The sequence below is a fragment of the Artemia franciscana genome, chromosome 15 (assembly GCF_032884065.1).
Source record: "Artemia franciscana chromosome 15, ASM3288406v1, whole genome shotgun sequence".
Lineage (NCBI taxonomy): Eukaryota > Metazoa > Arthropoda > Branchiopoda > Anostraca > Artemiidae > Artemia > Artemia franciscana.
Genome location: NC_088877.1, coordinates 36,924,996 through 36,951,927, shown reverse-complemented (window position 1 = coordinate 36,951,927; position 26,932 = coordinate 36,924,996). Strand labels below are relative to the sequence as shown.

General features: G+C 33.1%; 2 protein-coding genes across 4 annotated transcripts in view; both read right to left on the bottom strand.

The window, feature by feature from the left end:
• The window catches only part of LOC136036428 (choline/ethanolamine kinase-like), a 69,610-nt gene extending 62,071 nt beyond the window's left edge, over nucleotides 1-7,539 (bottom strand). Inside the window, exons 1-2 of one of the 3 annotated variants that reach the window (XM_065718660.1) lie at nucleotides 7,496-7,539; nucleotides 1,881-1,974 (exon numbers count right to left, since the gene is read on the bottom strand). In XM_065718660.1, coding sequence (XP_065574732.1) covers nucleotides 1,881-1,972 — 92 coding nt within the window. In that variant the 5' untranslated portion in view covers nucleotides 1,973-1,974; nucleotides 7,496-7,539. Of the gene's footprint in view, nucleotides 1-1,880; nucleotides 1,975-7,280 lie in introns of all 3 variants that reach the window. The other 2 variants (XM_065718659.1, XM_065718658.1) reach the window with 2 other exon arrangements.
• A 9,394-nt stretch (nucleotides 7,540-16,933) lies between these two features.
• Nucleotides 16,934-26,932, bottom strand: part of LOC136036425 (mitochondrial inner membrane m-AAA protease component paraplegin-like) — a 49,735-nt gene continuing 39,736 nt past the window's right edge. Inside the window, exons 11-12 of the mRNA XM_065718654.1 lie at nucleotides 25,745-25,933; nucleotides 16,934-17,164 (exon numbers count right to left, since the gene is read on the bottom strand). Coding sequence (XP_065574726.1) covers nucleotides 16,985-17,164; nucleotides 25,745-25,933 — 369 coding nt within the window. The 3' untranslated portion in view covers nucleotides 16,934-16,984. The remainder of the gene's footprint in view (nucleotides 17,165-25,744; nucleotides 25,934-26,932) is intronic.

The window sequence follows — 26,932 nt, the reverse complement described above, 5'->3', positions numbered from 1 at the left end:
TAGGCATTATGGATATAAGACCCTGACGCTTCAATGGCCCTGGGCCAACAATATCCAAATAGCACCCTGATTATTAGTGCTCTTCAAAGCAAAAATGTCAAACACATGTATTGTCTGCTAAATCATACATTCACGCATGCAGAAAAATTTTAAACACTCGTGTATTTGTTGTATGAAGGGTTTAAAATACAGGTAATAGAATTAAGTCCAATTTCTGGCCTAAAATATCACCTCTGTTTAGGCATGTAATAGAAAATTTATGTGCTTGAATAGAGAGTTGGTAATAAGTAGCTGAAGTTGTGACAGCATCAGGGTCTCTACCATGCTAGAATTTGGTCTAATTTTAACCCTCTGGTGGTATTTTAGACAATGTGGGATATGCTCCGAATTTTGACACAGGGTTGGTATCCTGTTAGGACTTTCTAATGTGATGGTTGAATTTTTAAAGTTTAACATAAATATATGGGCCTAAATAGTTACTGAAAATGTATTTATTACTCTGTCATAAAGCTTAGATATATACATTTAGTATGACTATTTCTCTGTCATACATAAAGATTGATTTTTGAAGTTAGTTCCATCTTTTTTATTCTGACTTGGTTATACAAGGGTTGTGTTATTATATATAGTGTTTTTGTATTGGTTATAAGAGGGTGGTATTACCCTTTTCTTTTATATGTGTTTTTTGTCAGGTCTGTGAAACCTTGTATCACATGATTTGAAATGATTAATAGTGATGATTGGCATCAGGTTGTTTTTCTCTTTTATGATTTGATATTTTCCCCTATTTTTTGGACCACTGAGCCCATAGGGGTGGGGGTAGCAGGGAGGGTGACATGGAAGGTTTATTTTCGTTGTTTAACTTGAAACAGATTTGCACTAGGAGCAAATAATTCAGGCATTTATAGATGTAAAGTTGCTTTAAATGGACCTCTCATTAGAAGTTCAACTTTAATAGCTTACAATTTATTTGTGAGTGCAAGATTTTTTTAAAGAATTAACACTTCAATGAAAGTATAGATGAAACATTCCTAAATGGTTGGTCTCCAATAAAAAGAAAAATGTAAACCAAGAATTTAGGAATAATAAAATGTGTATACATATGGTGGTACTTAAGAAGGGAAGGATTTACCATGAGAAACTCGAATAGAGTGTCAGACTCTAATTTCTTTAGCTGACTACAAGGTCATTTCCAGCTGGTTGTGAAAGAGTGGAAGATGTAGTTGAACTTTGCACGTTGTGGTGGAGGCAATCAAAGCAGGTGCCCAGCCCATTGGTTGTGCTTTACATTTAGAAAGATCTAACTGAAAGTGCTTTCTTGATAATTTGGGTTGTGTTTGGCTTGTTTTTTAGTTGGATGGATAGAGGGGTTTTGCATGTGTTGGTACATGGAATCAATCATTGATAGGAAGGGTTGTTGCAACCTGAAGCAGAGCAAGTGCACAATTTATTGTATTGTTCCTTCTTTTCTTCTGTTTCTTAATTTTTATTTCCTTATTGAATGATATTATGTGTATTTAAAGGTTTGATATACTCTGAACAAGCAAAAGCTTACAATGCAGTAAGTGCTTATTTTTCTTTTCTATTTTATACAAACCTTGTATTTATTCTTGAGATCTTAGAATATTTTTAACAATCTTACTTGAAGTTATTTCCTGATAATCTTGGTACTAAGGTCTTTATCTAAGTTTAGTCTTGGGGATATTTTTTATACCAATTATTTTCCTTAATCCTGACAATGTTGATGCTAAGGTACAAACAATCTTTAGTTATGTAAATTAAGAAACAGTCATACAGATCCACATATCTTTAAAAGGGCTTATTTAACAACAGTTCCTTTCAAGGTACAGAACAAAAATAATGATAATATTTGCATTTACCTTATCTGCTTAAGTACCATTGTATCTGGCCCTATTGTCTTCCAAGCTCCATTAAGATAGTCCCGACAAATCCTATATGCTTTATCTCTCATATCTGAAAAAAAAAAACAATAAATTATGGTCCCTTTACAAGTCAAGTAGTACCAAAATAACAAAATTCATTAGGTGAACATACCTCAACAGAGTAGCATACACATGCTTCATAAATGTATAGACATACAGGGACAACCTTGAGATGGAAGAAGGGTATCAGGTTTTTTTCAAAACAGAAGAAAATCTATTGAAATCAATTTTGTATCCTGATTTTTCAGTTGGTTCTCTTGCCTAATCTAAAAGATAATTCCCACCCCCTGGGAATGTGAACCAAATACTCTTTTTCAAACTTTCATTTTAGTAGTAGTAGTAGTAGAACAACTTTATCGAAAATAATCATTTTCATATAATAGTACAACAAAAGCAGAGCTTGCAAGATGTGTTAAAAAAAAAAAAGAAAAGTATGGAGCATGAGACCAAATACCAAAACCAACATAAAAATAAACAACAAAACACTACAATATAAAACCCCAAAAACAACACAATGAAAAATACAGAAAAATATCCCAATGAAAATATAGTTAATCTGTTTTGAAAGCATACCTACTGAGCAGCTCCACACATAGATCAGATTTAAACTGGTTAAAATTATTATTATCCTTAAAATCCTTACTAAGTTTGTTCCAAAGCTTGGAAGCTCTATAAACAAGAGAAAAAGAAGAGCTACTAGAAGCAAGGCTAGGAACCTCAATATTTCCATGCATCTGAGTATTGTGTTGGTGAACATCTGACCACTCACAATATACCTACAAAACAATAAGGAAGGCCCTCATCATTTTCCTCCTAAAAGATTCTGCTTTCAGGTTTTAAAGCCTACACACCTATACACTACCTTCAAAATATTAGAGAGTAAACCCGCATGCAGATTGACTTCAATTACTAATTGTAAAGAATGTTTCTGTTACAACTGATACCACTGCTTAATCTGAAGTGTGTAATGTTTATTGTATACTTGTAACAAACAATTATAATATTTTGAAAAAGGGTAAGTTCCAATTTTTGAAAACCTGAGTGGAATTAGATAGTAGAGAAATCATGTGAAGACTTTCTTAAAATATTGGGCTTGGGGAAGATAACTTCCTAAGTAGGACATATTTTTTAATAAAAAATTTCAATAGGTGTTTTCTATAACCTTTACTTCCTCAGAAAAAAACTGTTCCACCTATACTTATTGGTTGAACATATATATATATATATATATATATATATATATATATATATATATATATATATATATATATATATATATATATATATATATATATATATATATATATATATATATATATATATATATATATATATATATATATATATATATATATATATATATATATATATATATATACATATATATATATATATATATATATATATATATATATATATATATATATATATGTATATATATATATATATGTATATATATATATATATATATATATATATATATATATATATATATATATATATGTATATATATATATATATATATATATATATATATTTATATATATATATATTAAAATGTTTAGTGCTATGTATGAGAATGACACTACTGTAGTTAAGGGGTTATCAGTTGACTTTGTATCAAACCAGAAATTAAGCAGGATTGTGTTCTATCCCCCTTTATATGGATCATCTTGGTCAATTTTGAGAAGAACAGGAAAGGGAATGGGAGAATACAGAATCAAACAGGGAGAAAAACTTTCCTGGACTTAAATTATGCTGATGATTTAAGCATCCTAGTTGAAAGTGTGAGCAAAATGAAGAAACGTTTAGAGATTTTACAAGGTAAGGGTGCTAAAATAGGCTTGAAAATTAATGTTAAGAAGACTAAGTTGCTAAGACTAACAATGAGCAAGATGAAAAGATTATGTTGGGTAACAAGAAGATTGGCCAGGTGGATAGCTTCACTTACCTTGGTAGCATTATTAGTAAAGATGGTGGGAGCACTGAGGATGTTAAAAGTAAAGTAGCCAAGGCTCAGGGTGTTTTTTCACAATTGAAAAAAGTTTGGAGGAATAGGAAGATAAGTCTGCAAACCAAGATTAGAATACTGGAAGCTACAGTAATGACAGTGGTCAAATATGGTGATTGGCAAAGATTGTCCTTTTCAGCCAACAATCAAGGCCTAAAGGGAAAGCAGGTCACCACAGTTGGGGAAGGAGGATGTCATAAAAAAGATTTAGGGGGAATGAGAACTTCCTGGAAGAAAGTAAAGAGGGAGCCTTTGAAAAGATTGGGATGGAGGAGAAGCATGTTCAGCTGTGTTGGCCTCAGGCAGCTTGGTACTGTGGTGAGTTTTTAATAGTATATATAAATAAATATATATATATATATATATATACATATATATATATATATATATATATATATATATATATATATATATATATATATATATATATATATATATTGTCTTTAAATTAGCAATAGTTGTGTATATATCTGTTTTTTCTCAAAAACAGCTCTATATTTATTATGGAAAATTGATATCCTGGTATTTTTTGGCCTAAAAAAAAAAACAATCTGTACAGGTCTCAAGTTTGAGAAAATTTATTATGAGTCTTAGTTTTGGGGAAAAAAACATTTGCAACATCATATTTATGAGCATATTTTAAGAACACACATATATCCTATTTGCCTGAGAATTGGTTGTATTGATTTAGTGCTTATGATGTAAGCAAAATTACACAAGAAACATAACTAAGAACAAAATACCAAGTATAACTGTAATGAGTCTTTTTGCAAAATTCATTTTCAGCAATTTCATAATACCAAGAGGAGAAATAACCTAGACCAGGAATAGAAAAATTATAAATAAAAGTGAAGAACAAAGATTTGTGCTGTTGGAAGGCAAGTGACATCAAATATTACATTAGAAGAACAATGACATCACAATCTTCAATGCCAAAAAAATGAGGCAAGAATCAATATATACAAGTCTGCTGCAACCCAAGGCCTAGCCTCAAAATTGGCTACATAGTTTGTTGTTTTTTTTTATACAGGCATTTTGACATTTCTGGCCACAAAAACAATCTAAAAAGGTCACAACTTTATGGGATAATTTCTATTTGAGAAGAGGTAGATGCTTCTAAGATACACTGCAAAGTAAAAAAAGAAAATGTTTAGAGTTTCCTTTTAGTTTGATAGCCTACATAGGGTGAGACTCCAGTACATAATGATTGTACAATGATTAAAAAGTATTGTTACTGTAGGCTATATAAACAACTGGCTCCTAGTAGCCTATGTATATAAATTTTTGATAGCTGAGATTGGCAGGTACCTAGGACCAGACTTCTCAGGACAGGCTGACTACACTCCAGTTGGGATTGGCTGGCTCCACACTTGTCAATCAGTACAAGTTAAATTGCAAGTGTTATGGGGGGTTAAAATATTCAAGCTAATCACATACTTGTTAAGCAGATTTTGAAATATCCAATGGTGAAACAATCCACTTTCTAGGTGGTATGATAAATATTTAGCTGTTCAAGTATGATTAGCTGTCTAGCTAGGCCTACTGGGTGTCTTACCCAAGTCTATCCTAAGGTTTATTTATGGGACCCCCAAGGGGGAGGGGTAAATTGTCAAAAACTAAAGGGTGACCATGTAAAAAAGAATACAAGGTAAATGTTAGTATTATCAGAACAATATTTTTGGGTGATGAAACTATTGTTAATAGATGCATTTTGACTTTTTGAGCATCCTTTCTCTCTTGTGAAACTACTGCAAACTCACTGTTATGGAGTTATTCCAGCCCAAATATTCTTGTATTTATACATATAGAATTGCAAATATTTCCATTTTTGTTGATTGGAAATTTGAAATTGCTAACATTTTGAGACTGAAAATTGCTCTGTGGAGGCAATTTGTGCAAATTTTGGATGTTTTTAGAGATGATTTCCCCCTAGAAGACATTCTTTGAAGCTCTCCATGCAGCATTCCACGAGTAGACATCAGCCAAAGAATCATCAATGTGTGGAACCAGCTCTCTGAAGAAACAGTTTCTGCTACTTCAATTGACATGTTCAAGTCCCACCTTGATAGGGAGTGGCTCTGCCAGGAGTTCCTTTACAATTGGGAAGCTGTAGAGTCCTCCACAAGAGTCTAATCTAACAGCCACAATCTACACCAAATGAATTCTTTTTTTTCTCATGGAGCATCACAAGGATGGATAATCCTTATATCACTCCAAGCTGCGATTTAAGGTATTTAAGGTAAGATTATTTATGATAGAATGTATAAAATTTAAAAAAGAATTGTTGGTAAAATTCTGGTTAATTAACTTCTTCCTATCTCAGAAAGGGCTTAGGTTAAGAAAATGAAACTTTCAGGGATGAATCTACAGACTAAAGTATGTCCTGGGAAGGTATTTTGTAGCAGCTACCTCTACTCCTTTTCCCTCTAGAGGGCCCTGACCTTTCATGACCTTTAAAAATATGTGTTATAAAAGTGAAACCTTGCAAAATAGATCTTCTGCTTAATTGAAGTATAACAAAATTGTTTTCAGCTTCATAAATTTGCTCAATTCTATTTTACAAGGTTTTAAAGATATGCAAATATATTTCCTAAATAAAAAAAAACTTGATATGGCTGAAAATTCTACTCAAATAACAGGAATTGCATTTTCAGAACTAAAGGCAGAGAAAAAACAACTAGTAACTGAAAATTAAGGTAAAATTTTGTTTTGTAAAAATTTCAGTAGGTATAGACCTGTCAAATAGGCAAATTTCAGGGCCCTCTAGAGGGAGAAGGAGTGGAGTTGGGTATTTTAAAATACCTTCCTGGGGCATACTCTAGCCAGTTGACCCATCCCTGAAAGTTTCATTTTCCTAGCCTAAACCCTTTCCAAGATAGCAAGAAGTTAATTAACTAGAATTTTACCAAATTGTCTTAAGGATTTTATAATTATTCAATAGCAATGATAGCACAATCAATCTTACAGAAAAAAAGACTAAAAAACAGTGGGAAGTGACAGAAAATGACCAACTTTCAGTTTAACTCCATAATGATGAGTTGGCAAAGGATTTGCTATATAAAAAGTTGTTCACATTGATGACAACTGTGTAGGCCTATCTACCCTAATTTCATGACCCCAAAAAATTGTTCCAGTAATACCAACATTGACCAAATACAATTATCATTCTAAAAGTGTCTCCCTTTTTGTTTTTGGATGTCTCCTTCAGGAGAGCTACAGCTCTACACATTTAGCCTTGGTTACCATTTTTTTTTTCAATCTAACATATGCATTAGCTTACAGCATAAGTTTACCCAGAATATAAAATAAATTATTTGATAGGCTACCCAGAGTTTTACTTAGGTAGGCCTGTCTTAATATCAACTTGCCATATTTTGTCCTATCAGGACCTCTCTGTTCTTTTGTGGACTGCTTATTATTCTTGACAGCAAGGTTTGCAACAGGTGTTTCGTAGCTAATCAACATAATCCTTTTGAAATTAAACTTTCAGTACAAGATTGGACAACACAACTTCTTCAATCCTCAAGCACAAATGACCAACCTTAAAATTTCTTAATTCAAATTTCCTTCTTCCCGGAGGCGTACAGCGGAGTAGTCAGAGTTGCCATATCTACAATTTTTCAGAAAGAAGCTTTGACATGTTTTTTCAGTTTTAATTAAACAGAGAAAAAGGAATGGGAAGCCATAAAACTTGGAAACCACCAACCTGTATGGAGAGTATTTCACGTTTGCCTTCAGACTATGTTTTAAAGACTAACAATGTTGCATTTGACAAGCATATATCCCAAAACCTCCAGGTTGCTTTAAATGAAATCCAGAACAAGGAAAAGCTTCTAGACACTACTTTGAGTACATGTTGATATTGGAATTTTGCCAACGTTGCTTTCTTGTAGTAATATTATTATTTTTCCAAGGCTCCTTTGTATAAAAAGGGTTGTTGTAGAAACTTCAGAGAGGGGCTTATTCCACTGGAAATTCGAAGTTCTGGTGCCCTTTTTAAGAGATTTGAGGAAAGCCAGCCCCTTTCCCACGCTCTTTTTTTATTTTGATGAAAATCAAAAAATTGTGTTTGATTTATTTTGATGAGATCCGAAGAAATTTTTTATACAGCTAATTTGCTCAAAATAGCCAAAAAACTACAGCTTTGCCTCTTGGATTGTTGTGACTCTTGCAGCTATTACATCTTACTAGTGCTTCCAGGTTGTAAAAAAGGCGTATACACAACTTAGAAGAGTGGGCTAAGGATACCAAGTTGAAAAGTTGAAAGTATCAGGGATTGTTGAGGGGTATTGAACTAATCAGAAGACACTATGTGCATCCAGATTGTCAAAAGGGCATATCTGCAATATCTCAATTGCGGCTAATGATATAAAATAACGGCTTAAGAGACCCAGCTGTAACGATAAGGGAACACTGGAAAGAATTTGTTTTGATTTAAAATTTTGGTTTGGGGAAACTAGGGGAGCTCCCCAAATCTCCATCAAGGATAAAAATGTTTGAATAAAAATGTGCTTGTATTGATTCTAACTGTGAAATGTTCTTTTGATGTTGATCTATCTCAAATTTTTGGCCGTGAAGACATCACATAAAAATTTCGGAAACAAAAAGGAAACCTCACCTAGGAACAAATCTGATTGCATTGATTTTTGACGTTATAAATCCCTTTATAAAGCAAGAAATCGGAAATATTTTTGATAAATGAGCTAACAATGCATTTATTTAAACAACATAAGCAGTTAAAACAATATGTTATACAATAATATTCTTATACTGAAATGGAAGATAAATATTAATCTACGCTCAAGGTGTAGCATAATGGGGGCTAGAATGGCTTCAGACCTACTGAAGCCCAAAGACCATGCACACTTTCAATCAATTTATTCGAATAATACTCTCGTTCCCATTCATCCAAAGCTCTGTAGAACAGTAACAACTAAAATTTTTATTCAAGATAAGAAAAAAAGCAAGCCAAAATTTTGATTATTAGGGAGAAAAAACGAAAAAACTTCATGATTATTCTTTTTATCAACCAATAAAAAAAAAAACTAATGTCAGAATAAAACCCAACAGAAATCAGTTTAAAAAATACTTTTTTCTCACAAAAGAAGTTTATCAACAGCAAGAAAAAGCTGCCATCAACTAAGACGAAAAGAAATAAAGCCAAATAGTAACTCTACCTTAAAATGAAGAGAAATCACAACCGATAAACAAAAGTAGGGCTGTTGCCCCCAAAGCTTTATAAAGACAAGAGCGTTACTTATGCTTAACTGAAAACAAAATGCATTATAAAAGTTTTGGCTTTCGTAAAATTAACAAATTAAAATTGCCGGGGCTTTAAAGAATCAATACCAACATTTCTTTGAACTGTCAATCTTAATTCATTGACAGTTTATTCGAAAGTTCATTCGAACAATCTGAGTTATTAAAGTGATTTCATTTGTGTAGTTTAATACGGATAAAAAAATCAGCTCGATTTAAAATCGTCAGTAAATTGCTGAGGACGTCCAAGTCTTTAGAAGTCACCCCTTCTCTCTTTGTGTGTCAGATTCTGTTTGTTTTAAGTTTTACTTAATGGTGCCTGTTCGTTTATCTAATATCTGTTCGTTTGAAATTTCATTTATTTATTGACAATGATTTAAGTCCTTTTTACTGGTCTTTGATTTAATATAGCTGTTCACTATTTTTGAGAAAATTATTTTCTTGAAAAAGTTTTTTTGATTTATTTGAAGGAAAAAACATAACCTCATTTAGTTCAAAGTTGGGTTCTTGCCTAGGCACGAATTAAAGGTTAAATATATTATGTTGTTTTATGCTAGTATTCGAGATGTTTGGTGGGGTAACAGGGGATGCTGGGTGGAAAAGACTTGGGCCTTCGGGAACTATTAATATCAATCTTGACATATGTAAATGCAGATATTCACCAAACCGTATATCGTAAGAAATTTACCGCACCATTTTCATTCAAGATTATATAATTCCGAGTTAAAATTTACTAAAATGCCTTGCAAAAGCCCAGCTACTAGGTCGGTCAAATCTCCCTCCCCCTTCTAAACACTACCTCTGCTATATATGTATATATATATATCGTCAATCAACAAACATGACGTCAGTCGACACACAAACATGACGTCACTTGACACACACACACACACACACACAGACAACTTATTTTTATATTTATAGATAGATAAGTTGTCTGTGTGTCGAGTGACGTCATGTTTGCGTGTCGACTGACGTCATGTTTGTTGATTGACGGAATTACACACCGGGACATCGGGACACAAATGACGACCGGGACACTCAACAAAGCACCGGGACACAAATGACGACCGGGACACAGGGAAACAACAACAACGGGGACGCCGGGGGGCACAAGGGGATATATAAATGACGACAGGGACACAGAGAATGTTCGATTAGCAATCACCATCAACAAATCTCAAAGGGAAATCATTAGAATAATGAGGTATAGATCTGAATACAGATTGTTTTTCCCATGGACAATTATATGTTGCATGTTCAAGAGTCGGTAAACCTGACAATCTATTTATATGCACAGACAATGGGACAGCCAAGAATGTTGTACATTCGCAAGTTTTACGTAGTTAAAAATATACATATATATATATATATATATATATATATATATCTATATTCACAGGTGGGACACAGGGACACAACTACAATGGCGCGTAACTAATATGGCGCGTAACGATTTGCGCGCGCGGGGGGGCTCAGGGGGGGGGCGCGAAGCACCCCCACCAACTAGGTGTTGGGGTGGCGCGAAGCGCCACCCCAACAGCTTTTATATATATATATATATATATATATATATATATATATATATATATCTTAATATTGAAATTGTCAATTAAAAGTAATTAGGATCAGAAAAAATCTTCGAAAAAGGTGGTATTCACCAAACCTTCTTTTTGGATAAATTACTTTTTTAGTGGTAAGCCCACCCTCCTTAATCACCTCAGACCATCTTCTTCTTTAACTATCACCCTCCTCCCAAGCTCCCCCAACAAGTAACCAGATTCGCTACTGGTCTACTCAGTTGAAAGTAAAAAGACTTACCCTCTAGTTTAGGAGATGCCAATAATTGAAACGCCATACCGAACTACTGCAGATTTAATACATGTCAAGTAGACGGGGACTAAATGAACTACAACGAGTTCTTGGGTAGGTGCCCTTCACCAGGCACCGGGCTTCCCTGAGTTAAATACGTAGTTTTCGCTTTTCTATAATTGAAAGCTTTCAACTGGTAATTATTTGAAATAACGAAATATTTTCAAAAAGATCATTCACAAACTATTTTTGATACAAATATCTTTATAGTTTTATGTCCAACCTTCTTATTTTAATTTTTTGATCACATGATAAGTAGAATTTTTTTTCACCATCTGGAAAACCTGAAAAGTCAAAGTTGAAAAAAAGTGTTTCCTAGAGTGATTTTGAAACCTTTTCCATACACCAGCAGTATCTCCGCTAGCCCTAAAGCATTCAAAAATGAAATTTTCCCAGTTTAGATAAAACAGAATGAAGTAACATCCTTACTGTATAAATTCAAAAAAATCATTTTATAGAAACTTTCAAACTTTACGTAAACCCGTCGATTTAGAAATGATTCTGGCTAGAAAGAGGCAAAAAGGATGGATTTCAATAAAAAATAGTTACATACCTGTCTGAGTTGAAAAACAACTGAATAATCAAAATCCGCTTCTCGTGTCTCAAAAAGCGATATCATTGTTCATAAACGGGGTTAATTAGAGGGGTCTAAACATTTGAAACTTAAAAAATTCCAATTACGATTGACACCTTGTGTACAATTACCGGTTTAGTTCATTTTTCCTCCTAAGATTTCCCCTGAAGGATGAAGGGATCAATCATTTCTTCAGCATTTTAATCGAATCTTCAGCATTTTATTGGGGGGGGGGGCAGTGGCGTAATTTCGTCAAAATCCTGGGCGGGATGTGGGGATAATCTTTCCAAATCAAGTAAAAATGACAGTGAAAACGGGAAAATGAGCCATATATTATCATAAAGGCAAAGGTTTACTAAATAAAACTGACCTGTTTCTCTGGGTACTTGAATTATGCAGGCTTATGTTAGTTTTTACAAGATTTTTAGCAGCAACAAAATTTCAAAGGGGGGGGGGGCAAATGAGGTCTGGGGGCGAACTTGGGTTTGTAGAGGGTACTTACCACTCCTGCCCCGTAGAAAATTACGCTCCTGTTATGGGGGACAAGAAAGGTCCATATCCGGATGGTCAATGGGCATCGGATATATAATTTTTTCTCTCCATATTTTTCGAGGTGCAAATGCCCCCCCCCCATCCAGCGACACCTCTGGAAACTCAACGTCTATGTTCAGTTCAATATCTGATTCACCTGACTTAAACTGAGCCCGCACCCATCTTAACGACCTCAGATCAGCCACTTCTTTAATAAGCGATCATGCCATGTAGTCCCCCATCAAACTTTTTCACTGAAGGGCCAAGAAATAGTTATCAGCACCACTGGTTTGGACCTTTAAGGCTGGTGCTGCATACTTAACTTTTCTTCTCTTACCATATAACTCCTCCAGCTGGCTAGATATGGTATTTGCGCTAGCCATATAATGAAAGTCGTTGAGGCAGTCTTCTAGTATGAGATTCATTATTTCATAAATAGTTTAGTTTACAAAGAGCTTTGCATGGAACTTGGCTTTTGCTATGACGCAAGCATTTGCTCTGGGATCATTATACGGTGGCGGTTGCTATTTTGTTCTCTCATCCATTGTTTTATTAGACAGCGTCGTTGGTAGATATTAGATGACTATGTTTACTGTTTTGGTTTATCATCAATTATTGCTAGATGGTGTCAATTACTTTTTCCCCAAGCATGGGTGCCTGCAAAGGGGAGGGGCATGGCCCCCTGGAAATTTAGGACTATGAAGTAATTATAATGAACCCAAAGGAAAGTGTGCAGAATAGGGAAAAAATATGGAAAAAATGTGTGTTGCCCCATTGTTGGCTGCCTGCCAATAGTTTTTGAGCCTTAATAAGGAAAACATAAGTTCTAATTGTGACTGAGTGACCCCTTTCCAGTTTTCCACAAACACTTTTATATATAATTTGGCCAGAGTAAAAAAAAAAAAAAATCAAACTTTTCATAGTAATGAATGGTAAGTAAATAATAATCCTTGTCAACAACGAAAGTATAGGAGCCTAACTATTGATACCTTAAGTCAAAGAATGAGCTTTTTATAGTGATCATTAATATATATTTGCTTATTAGTAATTAGTGTAGTTATTAGTAAACAAGAAAGTTCATATAACTATAGAAAACACAAGGAAAACAATTTAATATGGGGCAATTTTGGTAAAAAATATGCCGTCAACTTTTCCTTGCATTACAAGAGCACCCATCAGCTTTTATATGAAGCCACTGTAATCAAAAATGTTTCCCCTGACCGGAATGCTGGAAATTCCTGTATTTTCCCCCTGAACAGATATGTTTTGTGTGTTTTATTATCATTTATTAGTTTCTTTTTCCAGGAGTGATTGTATTTATCTGGTTGTCAATTTGAAAAAAAAAATAATTTTTTACAGTTATGAAGTATAGAGGTGTCAAATATATTGTTTTTTTCTTTTACATTCAAAACTAAATTAAAAGTGTCTAATCAAAAATTTCAATTTGATTTTCTCTATCTTAGTTTTAATGTTTTACTTTAAACAACCTACTTTGATCATATGTTACTTTTTCCAAACACTGAGTCTAAAGGCATTAATTATTTTGCTGTTCGATAAACCAAATTCAGAACTGTCGATATTGTTAAAAAAATATAGCCATTCAACACTTCTGCATTGCTTAACAATACTGAATGCTCGGACTTTATATCTAAGTTTTTGCAAGTAGGCTATTGTTTTGTGTATTTTTTATAATTACGTGCTTTTTCATTTTTATGAGCTTTTACTTCAATTTGCATACTTTTCCATTGCCTCTAGAAAAATTGTGTCTCTAGGCTTCATTAAATAAAAATAACAACTTGTTGCACCTGAAAACAAGCAGCAACACTAAAACTTAAAACGAACAGAAATTATTACGTATATGAAGGGGGATCCCCCTCCCCAACACCTCCCTCTTCACACTACAGTTTTTCGGCACTTTAAAAAAGTTACTTATTGTCCTAATCAAACGAACCAAGTGTTTAAGTTATTTTTAAAGAATTAGGACAAATTTAAACTTTACCGTAGAGATCAAGGTGTTGAGGAGGGGGCAGCCCCCCTCATATACGTAATAATTGTTTTAAGCTTTAATGTGCTCCTTACTTTCAGTTGAAAAAAGTTGTTATAGGAGTTCTAGCAAATTCACCCAGTGACAAATTCGCCCTGAAAAGTTTACCCCCTGGAAACGTCCTAATGACTTCTAGAGGGCCTTTTCCCCTTTTTTCGAAAATCAACAGATTCCCTCAGGCTCTTAGCTTTTGATGGGTGAGACTAAACTTAATGAAACTTGTATTTTTAGAATAAGCATAATAAGCCAATTCTTTTGATATATCTATTGATATTACAATTCCGTTTTTTAAAGTTTCGGTTACTATTGAGTCGGGTCGCTCCTTACAGTTCGTTACCACGAACTGTTAGATTGCCCATCAAAATCCAAATAGAGATCATTGAACTATTGATCGTTTTTTCTGCGTTACCAAAAATATTGTATTCATAGAACTTTATATTTTCTTGAAATGTAATAAAAAAAAGAAGAAAGGTTTTTCAACTAAAGTAAGGAGCAAGTTTGAAACCTTAATCAAATTGAAATTGCTCTTATATACAAATATACTCTTATATACATAAGGAGGACTGCCCCCTTTTCTACACTTTGCTCACTCAACAGAAGTTTTTTTAGTGCTACGAAGAATCTTTTTTTTTGCCAATTGCAAATTTTCTTTAAAAATTTAGACAAAAGCCGAACTTCACAGCAGATAGTAAGGAGGAGACAGCCCCCTTCATATAAAAAATAATCTGTTCAAATAGGTTCCAAGTCTGTTCCTTGCTTTCAGTTGAAAAGCTCCTTTTTTTTATTTAATTTCTGATTGTTTTCCAAAACATACCCAGGCCTAACCAAGATGTAATTTGAGGTGTCAGTCCCTTAGATCCCAGGTTAATTCCTTTTCAAATGTGTAAATCAGTAATTGTACGTTGATTAGCATCGGCCACGTTTAAATTTGCAATTTGGATTTTGGATAAAATTTGAATATACTTAAAAAATAGGCGATGAATACCAATTTTAGCGAAAAGTCCTTGTTAATATTACTACTAAGGAATTTCGGTTGGATGAAAAGGAGTATTATTTTTTGTGTGGATGGAAATTCTGTGAGACCTTTGATATTCAGCATAACCGAAGCCATCACAACCTCTACAATAGGATTTCTTATCGATAAATACATCAAATACATTTGTTTAAATACACTGAGGTACTTCATATAAATAGAAAAAGGAAAAACATTACCATTTAAAATTCCTGGAAACTAAGTTCCTAACAGCATTTGCCACCCCAAAGAAATTTGCTTTCTGGGTTAATGATGGCCTGCCTTGCCTTATCCACCTCTGCACCGGTAGATATGGAAATGTAACATTTTAGCTGTATAGGAAACATCTTAATTAATTTCTAGGCCCCCACTTACCTCTTTTAACATTTATCTGAAGCCTCGTGAAGAGTAAGCAGTTTGTCCATTAAAATGTACCTTTTTAGGAATCTACGTTACCCTTATCTAAACAATGAATCACCAGCCCTCACTATAGCTGATACGCAATTACAGCTCACCTAACGTAGCTTAATTTCATTACAAATAAAGCGAATCAACTTGGTTGAACCCAGTACTGCCACCGGGTGGCATTACTTCTTTTGCAACTGGGAAGCCTAAAATACAGTTATAGATACTTCTAATCAATTAGCTTCTCAGAATTTTAAATGGATTGCAAATTCGTCCTCTTCAGGGTAAAGTCGTAGTTTGGTGCCCTAAAATGGCAGAGAACAAGAATTTCCCCTGGTCAAATCTGTATGGTCACTGAAAAAAGAGCTTTAAACTTTCGTTTGAATGAGCTCCCTCCCGTTTATCTTGGACCTTCGGTTTGATACGACCACCCCAGAAAAAATTAAACAAATAAACTTGCATCGAAGATCAGAATCAGTCTCTTCAAGGGTCAATTGGTTATCTCGAGAGCAAAAAAAAAAAAAAAAAAAAAAAAAAAAAAAAAAAAAAAAAAAAAAAAAAAAAAAAATTAGACACACTGATCCGGCGAACTATACAACAGCGGTTCTAAACATTAAGAAATTATAATGGAAAATACGTTATCTAAGGCGTGTTGCGGTATCAATCCTTCTAGTGTCACTATTTAGAATACTCAACATCTAAAATAAAAGGAGAACAACATACTTTTACCTGAATCTGACTCATATTTTGTCGAGTTACTCTCATTAAGACGTTAAAATATACAGTTTAGCTTTACACAAAAAAATTACTTAATTGTAATAAATAATTATTTATTATTCCGTCGGTAGTGGTGGGTTGATTCTCAGTATTTTGAAACAGCAACGTTCATGAAAAAACTACTATCGTGGTGGGTTCATTCGCCCGATTAAAAAAAAAAAAAAAAAAAAAAAAAAAAAAATTACCATAAAAACTGTTTTTCTTAAAAATAACTAACGTATACAAGTTTTTAATTCCCATACGGTCCTTCACTGTGTCTACATAGCAATACTGCTGTAATACTTAGAAGGGGGACAGGGTTCAAATTTTTGAACGTAACTAATTATTTTTGCACTAATAGCAGATTTATGATATTTTTAAACTGCAATAAGGCGTTTAAAAGATATATAAAACAAATAATTAAGGTTAGTAAAAATTAAAATTTTTTCATAGATTATAAATATAATGTCAAGACAAAAATATAAAATTACGAAAAGCCTTTTTGTCAATTTGTTGACCTCTAAAATACGTAAAAATGTAACGTTTAATACTAAACCGAAAATATTTACAAAATAATCTAATCTTCCGTTGGTGGTGGGGGGTTCATTTTCCCTGGTTGTACGCCGGCTTGTTCGTTAAGCATGGCTTCAAACTGAACTGGCTCAACTAGATTTTTGTCTTTGAAGGCAGGAGGGCCAATTAGGTCAACAACATCCTGATAGTTCAAAGTTTCTTTCTTCAAAAGGGCTCTTGCCAACTGAAAAACAAACAAAGATTTAGCAGTCTTTTAGGAGAAAAAAGGAAAGTTGATGCTCGTCAGCTATGGAAAGGTAAAGTAAGAGTAATATGGGTAAATGTGGGTAACAAAAAGGTTATTAGTAAGCAAAAGAGCTTTTCAACATAGCTATTTCGGATACATTGCAAATAAAGAGAAAATTGCACACAGAAAGTGACACAAAAATACACACAAAAAAGGTTAAGTTGCATTTTTACGGCAACTTCCTGAAAACATTTGAGACGAGCTCCTGCTTCCTTTTCCTAACAGTGGATTCAACCTTCCTACGGGCTACCTTTAAGTCTTTGTCTTTTCCACGTTAAGCTTTAAGAGCATCTAACATAGATGCTATCGAACATTCTTTCTATCCACATCATTTTCAAATGCAACTATAGATTCTTTCTCCTTTTCGAGGTTTTCTTTCAATTCACGACGCTCTTCTTCTTCGCGCCACTTTCTCTCTTCTTCCTTCTTGACAGCTAAGCTTTCAAAATATTTCTCATATGTCAATCAGGCACACCTTGCATAAAAAATAATCTCGAAGGAGATGGGACACAATTCAACTTTCCCACAGTATGGCTTCAGTGTATCTTTGACTGTCAGTTTGGCATTGAGAGTTCTCTCCAGCATCAACATCTGATGCAGGTTAAGTGCATTTTTTTGATTCGGAAAAACCACATTCTACATTTGTATTTCCATATGAAACGATGAGATTATCACGTATGACACTTTTCAAATTAGAATAGCTCATATGTCAGGAGATGGGTCCAAAAACTTCCAACTTGTTGGTCGTGTAGGTCTTTAGGTTCATCTTCCAACTGGATCAAACACAGCACGTCTTCTTTCCACGTAAAAAGATGTTCGTCGTCAGATTTTTGGCGGCAGCGATAGAATGTTGGCAGACGTCCAACAGAAACGCAGTCTTGGCCTTTTAGTTCACGCCTTCCAGAGCCAATCACGTTTTTCGCCGCAGTCGATATTTTCAAGAGCCAAGAATACGTCTTTATTTTATTTTTCAGTGATTCCAACTCCTTTCTTATCGACTTTACACATTTATCCGTAGGATCGATATCCAGTTTTTTTGTAAGTAGTGGTATCAGAAATAATTGTATTCATTTTACGATCATAATCATCGGTGTCCATAATTACAATAGTGTTGCCTTTGTCTGCCCTAGTGATAGTAAGGACCTTATCCTTTTTCAAATGAGAAAGTATTTTAATCCCATTTTTTGTGATATTACTTTCAATTTTTCTCATGTTAAAAGTGTTTAGTTTCCTTACGATTTCAGCTCATGAGGAGCCTCGACTTTATCAATAGAAGCTATAATTCCTGACTCTCAGAAAAATGTCAGATGGAAGGTTATTCCTCAAAAAGTTTTCGACAAAATTTAAGTCTTTGGACAACTTAAAACGTCTTTGTTTTTGCTCGGAAGTCACGTGATTTAAAGCCATGAGGCTTAATTTGTTTTTTAATTTTGATCCATTTTCAGTACCAAAATGGGTATCGATTCAAAAACATTTAAGAATCACTGATTCCTACTTGCAATTTTTTAAGAAAATTTGCTGATTTAACAAATTTGCATGCTTTTTAACCAAAGAAAAATAGTAATTAACAGAAGCGGCTAATTGTTGCCCGTAAGCTTGACAAATGATAGTTCTTAAGCCGAACTGGCCAGACATGACAACAAACAACAAAGAGAGATAAAACTCCAAAAAAAACCTCAACCGAGACTGCGGCCAGTAGAGAGAAAAGACTAAAATAACGCGGATATTTCGCCTGTATCTAAACTAGGCGTCCTCAGCACAAGATAAAAAGAAAAAACACTAAACTAAAAACAAATAAAACCACCACCAATAATAATAAATACAATTGTTGCTACTGATCTATGTAGGGAAGAGAAGCTATTAGAGTTACTTCAATGGGAACATCAAAGCAACTGAAGAAAAATTATGAAAATTGCAACAAAGTTAACTATTCTGTTGCGAAATGATCCCCTTGATAGCTAATATCGATGCAACTCTTTTTAGTACAGTAGTTAATCTTGTCCCCTGGTGATTATCATGAAAAGAGAAATCACCAATGCAACAGCACAAAAAAAAAAAAAAAAAAAAAAAAAAAAAAAAAAAAAAAAAAAAAAAAAGAGACAGAAGGAGAAAAGGAAGACTGTTTTCCTAAATTAGTGATTAATATAGACCAGCACTTGAATGAGGCCTTAACCCTACTCATCCATACAATCACATAGGTCAAACAGCATAGCCATACACAATCAACCATAAAGAATAATCCATGGACAGGCAGTCATGTCGTCAATAAGTATAAGTCGTCATTTACCAAACAATAGAAAAAATAATAAAGACAAATAATTCAGAGGCAACAACCCAACACAAGGGCTCATCAGGAGAATACACTGGCCTATATAGGGTTTCGCCACTCTAAATTCTCTACCCAGCCAAGTGTTGTGGCTACCACAGAATATCCATGGCATCCCCGTGTCAGGTATCACCCCCAAAATACATGCCTATGAAAGAAAAAAAACAGCTAATGTAAAACAACCAAGTAACACCAAAACAAGCTTATCCTGTTAATATATCCCTCTTTTTAGCAACAATATGTAAACTAAATATAATAAATTTTACCAAATCACAAATATTAGCACATTGCAAAAAACCTGAATGAACTAAATAATTATAGAATTCATCTTTACCATGTGGCTAATTTTAAAAAAAAATCCGCTCAATTAGAAACACAATTCAAAATAAATGGCGCTGCAACAACAATTCTCGAACCTCCGAAATTAGTTGAAAATTTCTTTAAGTATTTCTAGATAATTCTTTTGATATTTATTTAAAAGTTCGTTATAATGAAAACTAAATTTTTTAAATTGCCAAGTTAATTTATTTGCAGAAAAACCTCTTGATATCAATTTTTGGCTTAAGATTTTACATCTATTTTTAAAAATCAATATAATTACTACAAATCCTTGCATAACGAAGTAACTGTGAGAAAAACGCTGAATATGCGATATTTGAGTGTATATTACTTTCAGAGAATGGGAAACTATTCACTTCAAAATCAAAATCATCCGTTTTATTATACATTTTAAAACTTAATTTATTATTATCACAAATATTAATATTTAAATCTAAGAAATGATCTTCATGACCAGCGCCATGACTAGGTTCAAGAATAAGCTCTGATGGATATATATTTTTAGAAATATCAATGAAATCCTTACAATTTAAGACCAAAATATCATCTAAATATCTTTTATTATTTGACAAAACATGTTTTAAATTAATGGGGTTATTCTTATCCATCATATATTTATATTCTAGTTAACTTAAAAACAAGTCACCTATAAATGGGCTGGAATTCCCCCCCCATGGGAATTCCCACAATTTGCTTGTACAAATCACCACCAAATCTTATATAAGTATTGTATAAAACAAATTCTAATAACTCAAAAATCATATCCAAGCTGTAACATCTCAAGTTAACTGTAGTATTAAAGCAATTTGTCCATATAGCTTTTTTATCATAAGTGTCTATTTTTAAGAACCTTTTACTAGATAAGAGGAAAGATTTCTTGATAACAGTTTTTAAATTATCAAACACTACATTAAGTGATAAATTAGTATACATTGTCGCAAAATCGAAAGACTCAATTCTTTTAGCTGAAATTGTTAAAGAATCTATCACCTGCAGTGAATTATTAACACTCCAATATGGATTAAATTCGAAAATTTTTTAATACCAGAACAATAGGTTTTCAGTTTATTTACAATTTCCTTTAAAATTAAAGAGAGGTCAGTAGCAGCAATGCGGGTTGGACATTTAGCTGCTCCAGCAATAAACCGTGGTTTAGGATGATTCTTATGAAATTTTACAGTCCAATATAGGAAAGGGAACTTTTTATCATTGTCATTCATTTTAATATTAAAATTTTTAAAAAGTGTTCCTTCAGTCTTTTCAATTAAATTCTCATCCTCTATATTTACCTTTTCGTAAACATTAGTTGTGCATAACTCCCTTTTTAAGATATCACAATACAGCTTCTGACAAATTATGGCAAAATTATTATTAGCTTTATCCACTGGCACAATTACAAATTCATTCTTTAGATTAGCAATTGCTTGTTTAATCTTCGCATCATAAAATAATGATTTAGTGTTACTACTTTTTAAGTTAGAATATATTTTATTTCTTATTCTACTAATAATTAAATTCTTCCAACTTTGAAAACTCTCTTTATTTTTATTCTCTTTCTTACACCACTTATCAATAAATAAATCAAAATCATTTTCCAAGCCATCAAGAATACTCGATGGTTTCAGATGATGAGAAAGACGGAAATTAGCCCCTTTATTCATTATAATTTGAAGAAATTTTTGATTCCCTTATAGACTATTAATTCTTTTTTCAAAAGTCAATCAAAAATTGGGTCAATATTTAAATTTCCCCGTCTCTATTTATTTAAATATTAGCAAACATATGCTTTTTAATTTCTACAGATTCCCTATCATTAGAAATAGCTGTAGCCTCATAAAATTGTTTACTTGTATACATACTTCAGAAACAAAACAACTATCAAATCAACCAAATTTTCAACCTTTACTGAAAATGTTGATTATCAGCACCATTTGCAATGTACTATGCCATTTTTGACTCTCCTATATTTTGAGTAATACTAACTTCGATCTATTTATTTGGTTAAACAGTTGTACGGCAAAACTTGAGGGGCTTTTATGCATTTTTTCTTATTCAAAAAAGCTATGCAACTCAATTCCACAACTTTTGGTAAGGAATTATTTTGATATAGGTGCACAATCAGTTAGTTTATATATATATATATATATATATATATATATATATATATATATATATATATATATATATATATATATATATATATTTATATATATATATATATATATATATATATATATATATATATATATATATATATATATATATATATATATATATATATATATATATATATATATATTTCTTTTTTTTACCTGCAACAAACCTTAAACTGAGCCTACTTGGAAACATAGTTTATCACAGGAGTGTTGTCTATTACTAGTGGCGTAACTAGTCGAACTTTTAGGGGGGGGGGGATTAAAGCTCCATATTGTGCCAACAAAACGTGTTGTTGCTCCGCAATGGCGCACCCACCTTTCCCACAGAGTACCCATCATCCACGAATCCCAAAAATTTTTAGAAATTTATGACTAAAAAGTGTATTATTCTTCATATTTGTCTTTTAAAACCTATTTATAGAGAAGTAAACACCCTTAAAAAATCTAACAAATTAATATTGCGCTACAAAGGGCTCAAGTTATCTAAAAAATCGAAGTTATGAAATATCATTTCGTTTTTGTTTATTTGAATGCACAGCAACTAAGTAGAAGTCTGAGAGTATTTTTTGGCGCAAAGCGCCGGATTATTATGGAACATACCACTGGAATGTAGTAATAATGTGGTTGTAATGTTCTCTTTTCAATTAGAGCCTAAAACATCATTGCAAGGAATTAAATAATGTTAAAAACAAATATTATGCCGCGAAGCGGTCAAAATATTTGGATTTAGGATTAAAAAGTTTTTTTTATCACTTGCAACTTTTTTCCTTTCTCCCTGTCATAAAAACCTTTTTTAAAGAAGCAAATACCTATAAAAGTTAATTTTGTACTGGAAAGAGTCTAAGTTTTTTTTTTCTTTTTTTTAGAAATGAGTTAGGAAATGTCATTTTGGTTTGTTTACTTGCCGACAGAAGAACTGAGTGACTGCCTGAGGTAGCATTTTCTGTGGAAAAGTGCCAAAAAATTTTGGAATCTACCACCAGAATATGCATTTCTCTAAGGCATGAAAAGCCTCGGGAGCAATGTTCTAACGAGATTCTTTAAGTAGAGACATTTGCCCTTCTTACCCCCCCTCTAGTTACGCCAGTGTCATTACCAGCATCAAATTCTGAGTTCTAGTAATTGGGGACATCTTATCCCATTTATTCCTATAAGAATAAACTGTAAGTCTTCACTTAAAGCTCCCTACACAAACGTTGAAAAACTGCTTTTCAATCAACCACAGCATACTCATTTCTCCACCAAACCTCTACTAATTTTTCTGGAACTGATCTTGATGGCACATTAATTGTAAAAGAATTTGATTCCCTAGTAAGTCACTTCTTCCTGTAAGCTATCCTGTAAGACAAAGTGGAGAGACAAATGGTAAACTTGGAATATAGGACCAAAATGAGATAGCTAAGAAATGCACATAGCGTTTGATATCGTTCCTTTACATGTCAGTTTTTAATAAGTTATAGTTTCGTGTTTTTTTTCTTGTTTCCGTTGTAAGTACTAGCAACATTTAGTTGGAATTTTTTATTCTGAACTACGACTGCTAGTATAAATAAAACTATTCTGTTCTCTATCTGAATAATGAAAAGTGGTGGGGGTCAAGGTCTCCCCACCCACAGCCCAGATACCAGCCCTGAGTCCCTTCGTCTCCCCAAAAAACCTTGATTTATAGAATCAGAGGAACTAAAGAATCCCGCCAGTGATGAATTTTCTAAATTTCTGAAAGAAATTTCTACAAAAAATGACAGTATTCGAATGCAGCATTGAATTCTGAATTGAATGGTACCCTTTTTTTTTAGCTATCTTATTATGGTCTAATATTCCGAATTAAACAAAAAAATATATAGACGAAAAAGTTCACAATGCTGGTAATCAATCAACTGCCAATAGTACACCAAACTTCAGCAGGTTTCCTACCAAGATATATAGTCTTCTGTATCTTGAGATACAAATAGGCTACTCATCCTAACTGTGTTTCATGGCCCACCCTTCACAAAGAGGTAGGCTGATACAGCCAGGAACATGTCAAAATGAATTGTCACTAAGTCAAGTGAGATTATGATTATCATGTCTATCCTCTAAAAGATGCAAGAGTTTCATTTAGTAAAGTGGTGATTCAAAATTTAATCATCACTTACTGAAGTGAAATTGGAATCAAAATCTCTCTTGACTTAGTGATGATTCAATTTTGAATTACCACCCTAATAAAGCCTCGTTTTTTTTCTCCATCTAATCTTGTCACTCTTGTCCAGTCTTGTCACTTCTTTTTTTTTCATTCTTGTCACTGGGACAACAGGACAACAAAACTGACAGCCAGACTACACTGACCATCATGTCACATAATAGAGAGTCTTTTAGAGGATAGATAACAAAATCATAGTCTCGGTTGGTTAGTAACAATTCATTTTGAATTACCGCATTGAATTTTGAATTAGAATTTGAAAAAATTTTGTGTTCCTGACTGGGCTGATAGGATTACGAAAAGTCAGTGTAAATTGAAGTGAATACACTCTAATATAAGAAAAATAATTTTTTAATATATTATTATAAATTATAACCTGCTCTGTAACATTTTAATCCAAAGACCAATGTCCACACCTAAAGAGACCTTTCCTAAAATCAGCACATTCCAAAAAGCATTAGACAATACATTCCGAATTTCCGAATCGAGAGAGAAACTGCCATCTAACAACTTACTTCACGCCATGAAAAAAAATGAAAAGGATCAGTAGAGAATCTATCAAACGGTAATGAAATACTGCAAACCAAAAAGGTAATGTCTATGGTAATGTGTTGGCTAGCTGACACAGTGAAAATAAGGACTTTCAAAAAATAGGGGCTTCTAAGGACCACTGTGACTCTAGGGACCAATGTACGACCCCCTGTAAGTCGTAGATTGGATCATAAAATGGTTTTTTAGTCTAAATATACGTACTTTCCCTGGTTGAGACGATTTGAAGATCCTATGAAGAAAGGTAAACAAAAGAATATTGGTAAAATTTAACACCAAGTAAAGGTAGTTACTCTAAGCCAAGTTACGAGTTTTTTTTATTGGTTTCATTAAAGTTTACGAGGCACTTTTTTTTTGAAGGAAAAAAAAACAATTTGACATCTAATAGGGATTAGCATTTTCAAAACTGTTATTTTTTGTATCATACATCTAGCGTGTAAGCTTTTAAAGGTTTTTAGTAGAAAAAAGTACTATATAGCTTGAGGTAAGGGTTTTTGCTTAAAGCTTTTTGCAACAAGGGAATAAGTGAACATATTCATTTATTATTTATTTTAATACCATGATTATTCACATTTGAGGGTACGATGTAGTCATGTACATAGGGAAGGAGCCCCTTGGAACCAGCCCCCCCCCCACACACACACAATTCAAGAGATTCATTTTTTTTAGACGATTCAGTTTTTGGTTAAATTCTTTGAAGTTTTTTCCCATCATTCCAAATTTTCACCTTCTTTCAAAACGCACATGCGTACCAAGTACCCTATATTTAAGCCTCTGGGCGTGGTCTTACCCAAGTCTCCACAGAATACAAAACTACCTACGTTTTTCGTACATAGATAGAGTCTTGAATTAACACAGGATTGCATACAAGTTGCTGTTTCACAAATTTTTCCTCATAATTATTTATCTAATATTTTTGATCAATGCAATTACATGATCTAAAAATAAAAATGGATAAGATGGTTACTAACCATTTCAAGTTTGTCTCTATTTAAGCTGAGGAGTTCTTCTGTTCGCCTATAGGCTTTGGCTATATAAACCCTAGCTTGCTCATCGATGATGCTCGCCAACTTTTTGCTGTAAGGCCGAGTTCCAAATTCGGTCTCATTATCAGGAAATGACAGGTGACCAACAATAGGATTCATACCAAAAGATCGAATCTAGAAATTGTTCAAAGTGTGAATAAGCTTAAAAATTCGCGTCGTCTTTATCCAAGGGTGTCCATTCACAAAAATTAAGGGGAGGGGGGAGGTATTTTTCTGTAAACTTTTAAAAATGAAGATATAAAAGTGTTTTTACACAAACTTCCACGTTTTTCACAGGGTTTTCGAAAATAACCAGTTTATTTAAATGTCTAACTTAAAAAAATTAAAAAAAAAAAAAAAAGAAAAAAAAAAAAAGAAAATGTCAAAGTTGAGTGCCATCTGTTAAGTCTAACTTTAAGTTCAAACTGACAATAATCTTAAGATCAAACTGCCAATAATCTGAAAATATTGTGATCCTGACTCAGGGAATTATTCATGGAAATATAGATTGACGTGGATTTTTTATTTTTCTTTTTTTTTTTTTTAATGGAGGTACAAAAAGTGTTTCTACATACTCATGTTCTTCTTGGAGTTCTATTTAAAGCTTTAACCAGTTTAATTAAACTATTTATTTAACATATTTTTCTTGGGGTTTCAACCAATTTATTTAAAAGTTGAACTTTATAAAATTACCACTCAGATTAAAATTGAGTCTTTAAAATTAGTAACTTTAAAATTGAGGCACTCAGATGCAAAACAGATAGCATCAGTGGCTTAGTTTTATCAAATTCCTGGGGGAGGGGGGAGGCAAAGTTAGAACCAAATTTTGAGCCATATATAGTTATGAACCATATAGTACCATATAGATAAAGATATACTAAAGAAAACTGGTCTATTTCAATGGAGCGTTGAATAATGCAGGCTTATCTTAGTTTTGACATGATTTTTGAAGAAACTGAATTTTATCACGGGGGGGGGGGGGAGAGGGTACAAACTGAGGTCTGGGAGGGGCAGTTACCCCTCCCAAATGAAACTACCAAGGAATGTCAATCAAAGTCCGACAACCGCTTCATTCAAATCTCCTGATAAAAATAATTTAGGGAGCTCCTCCTTACATAGGTGAGATCGAGTCCT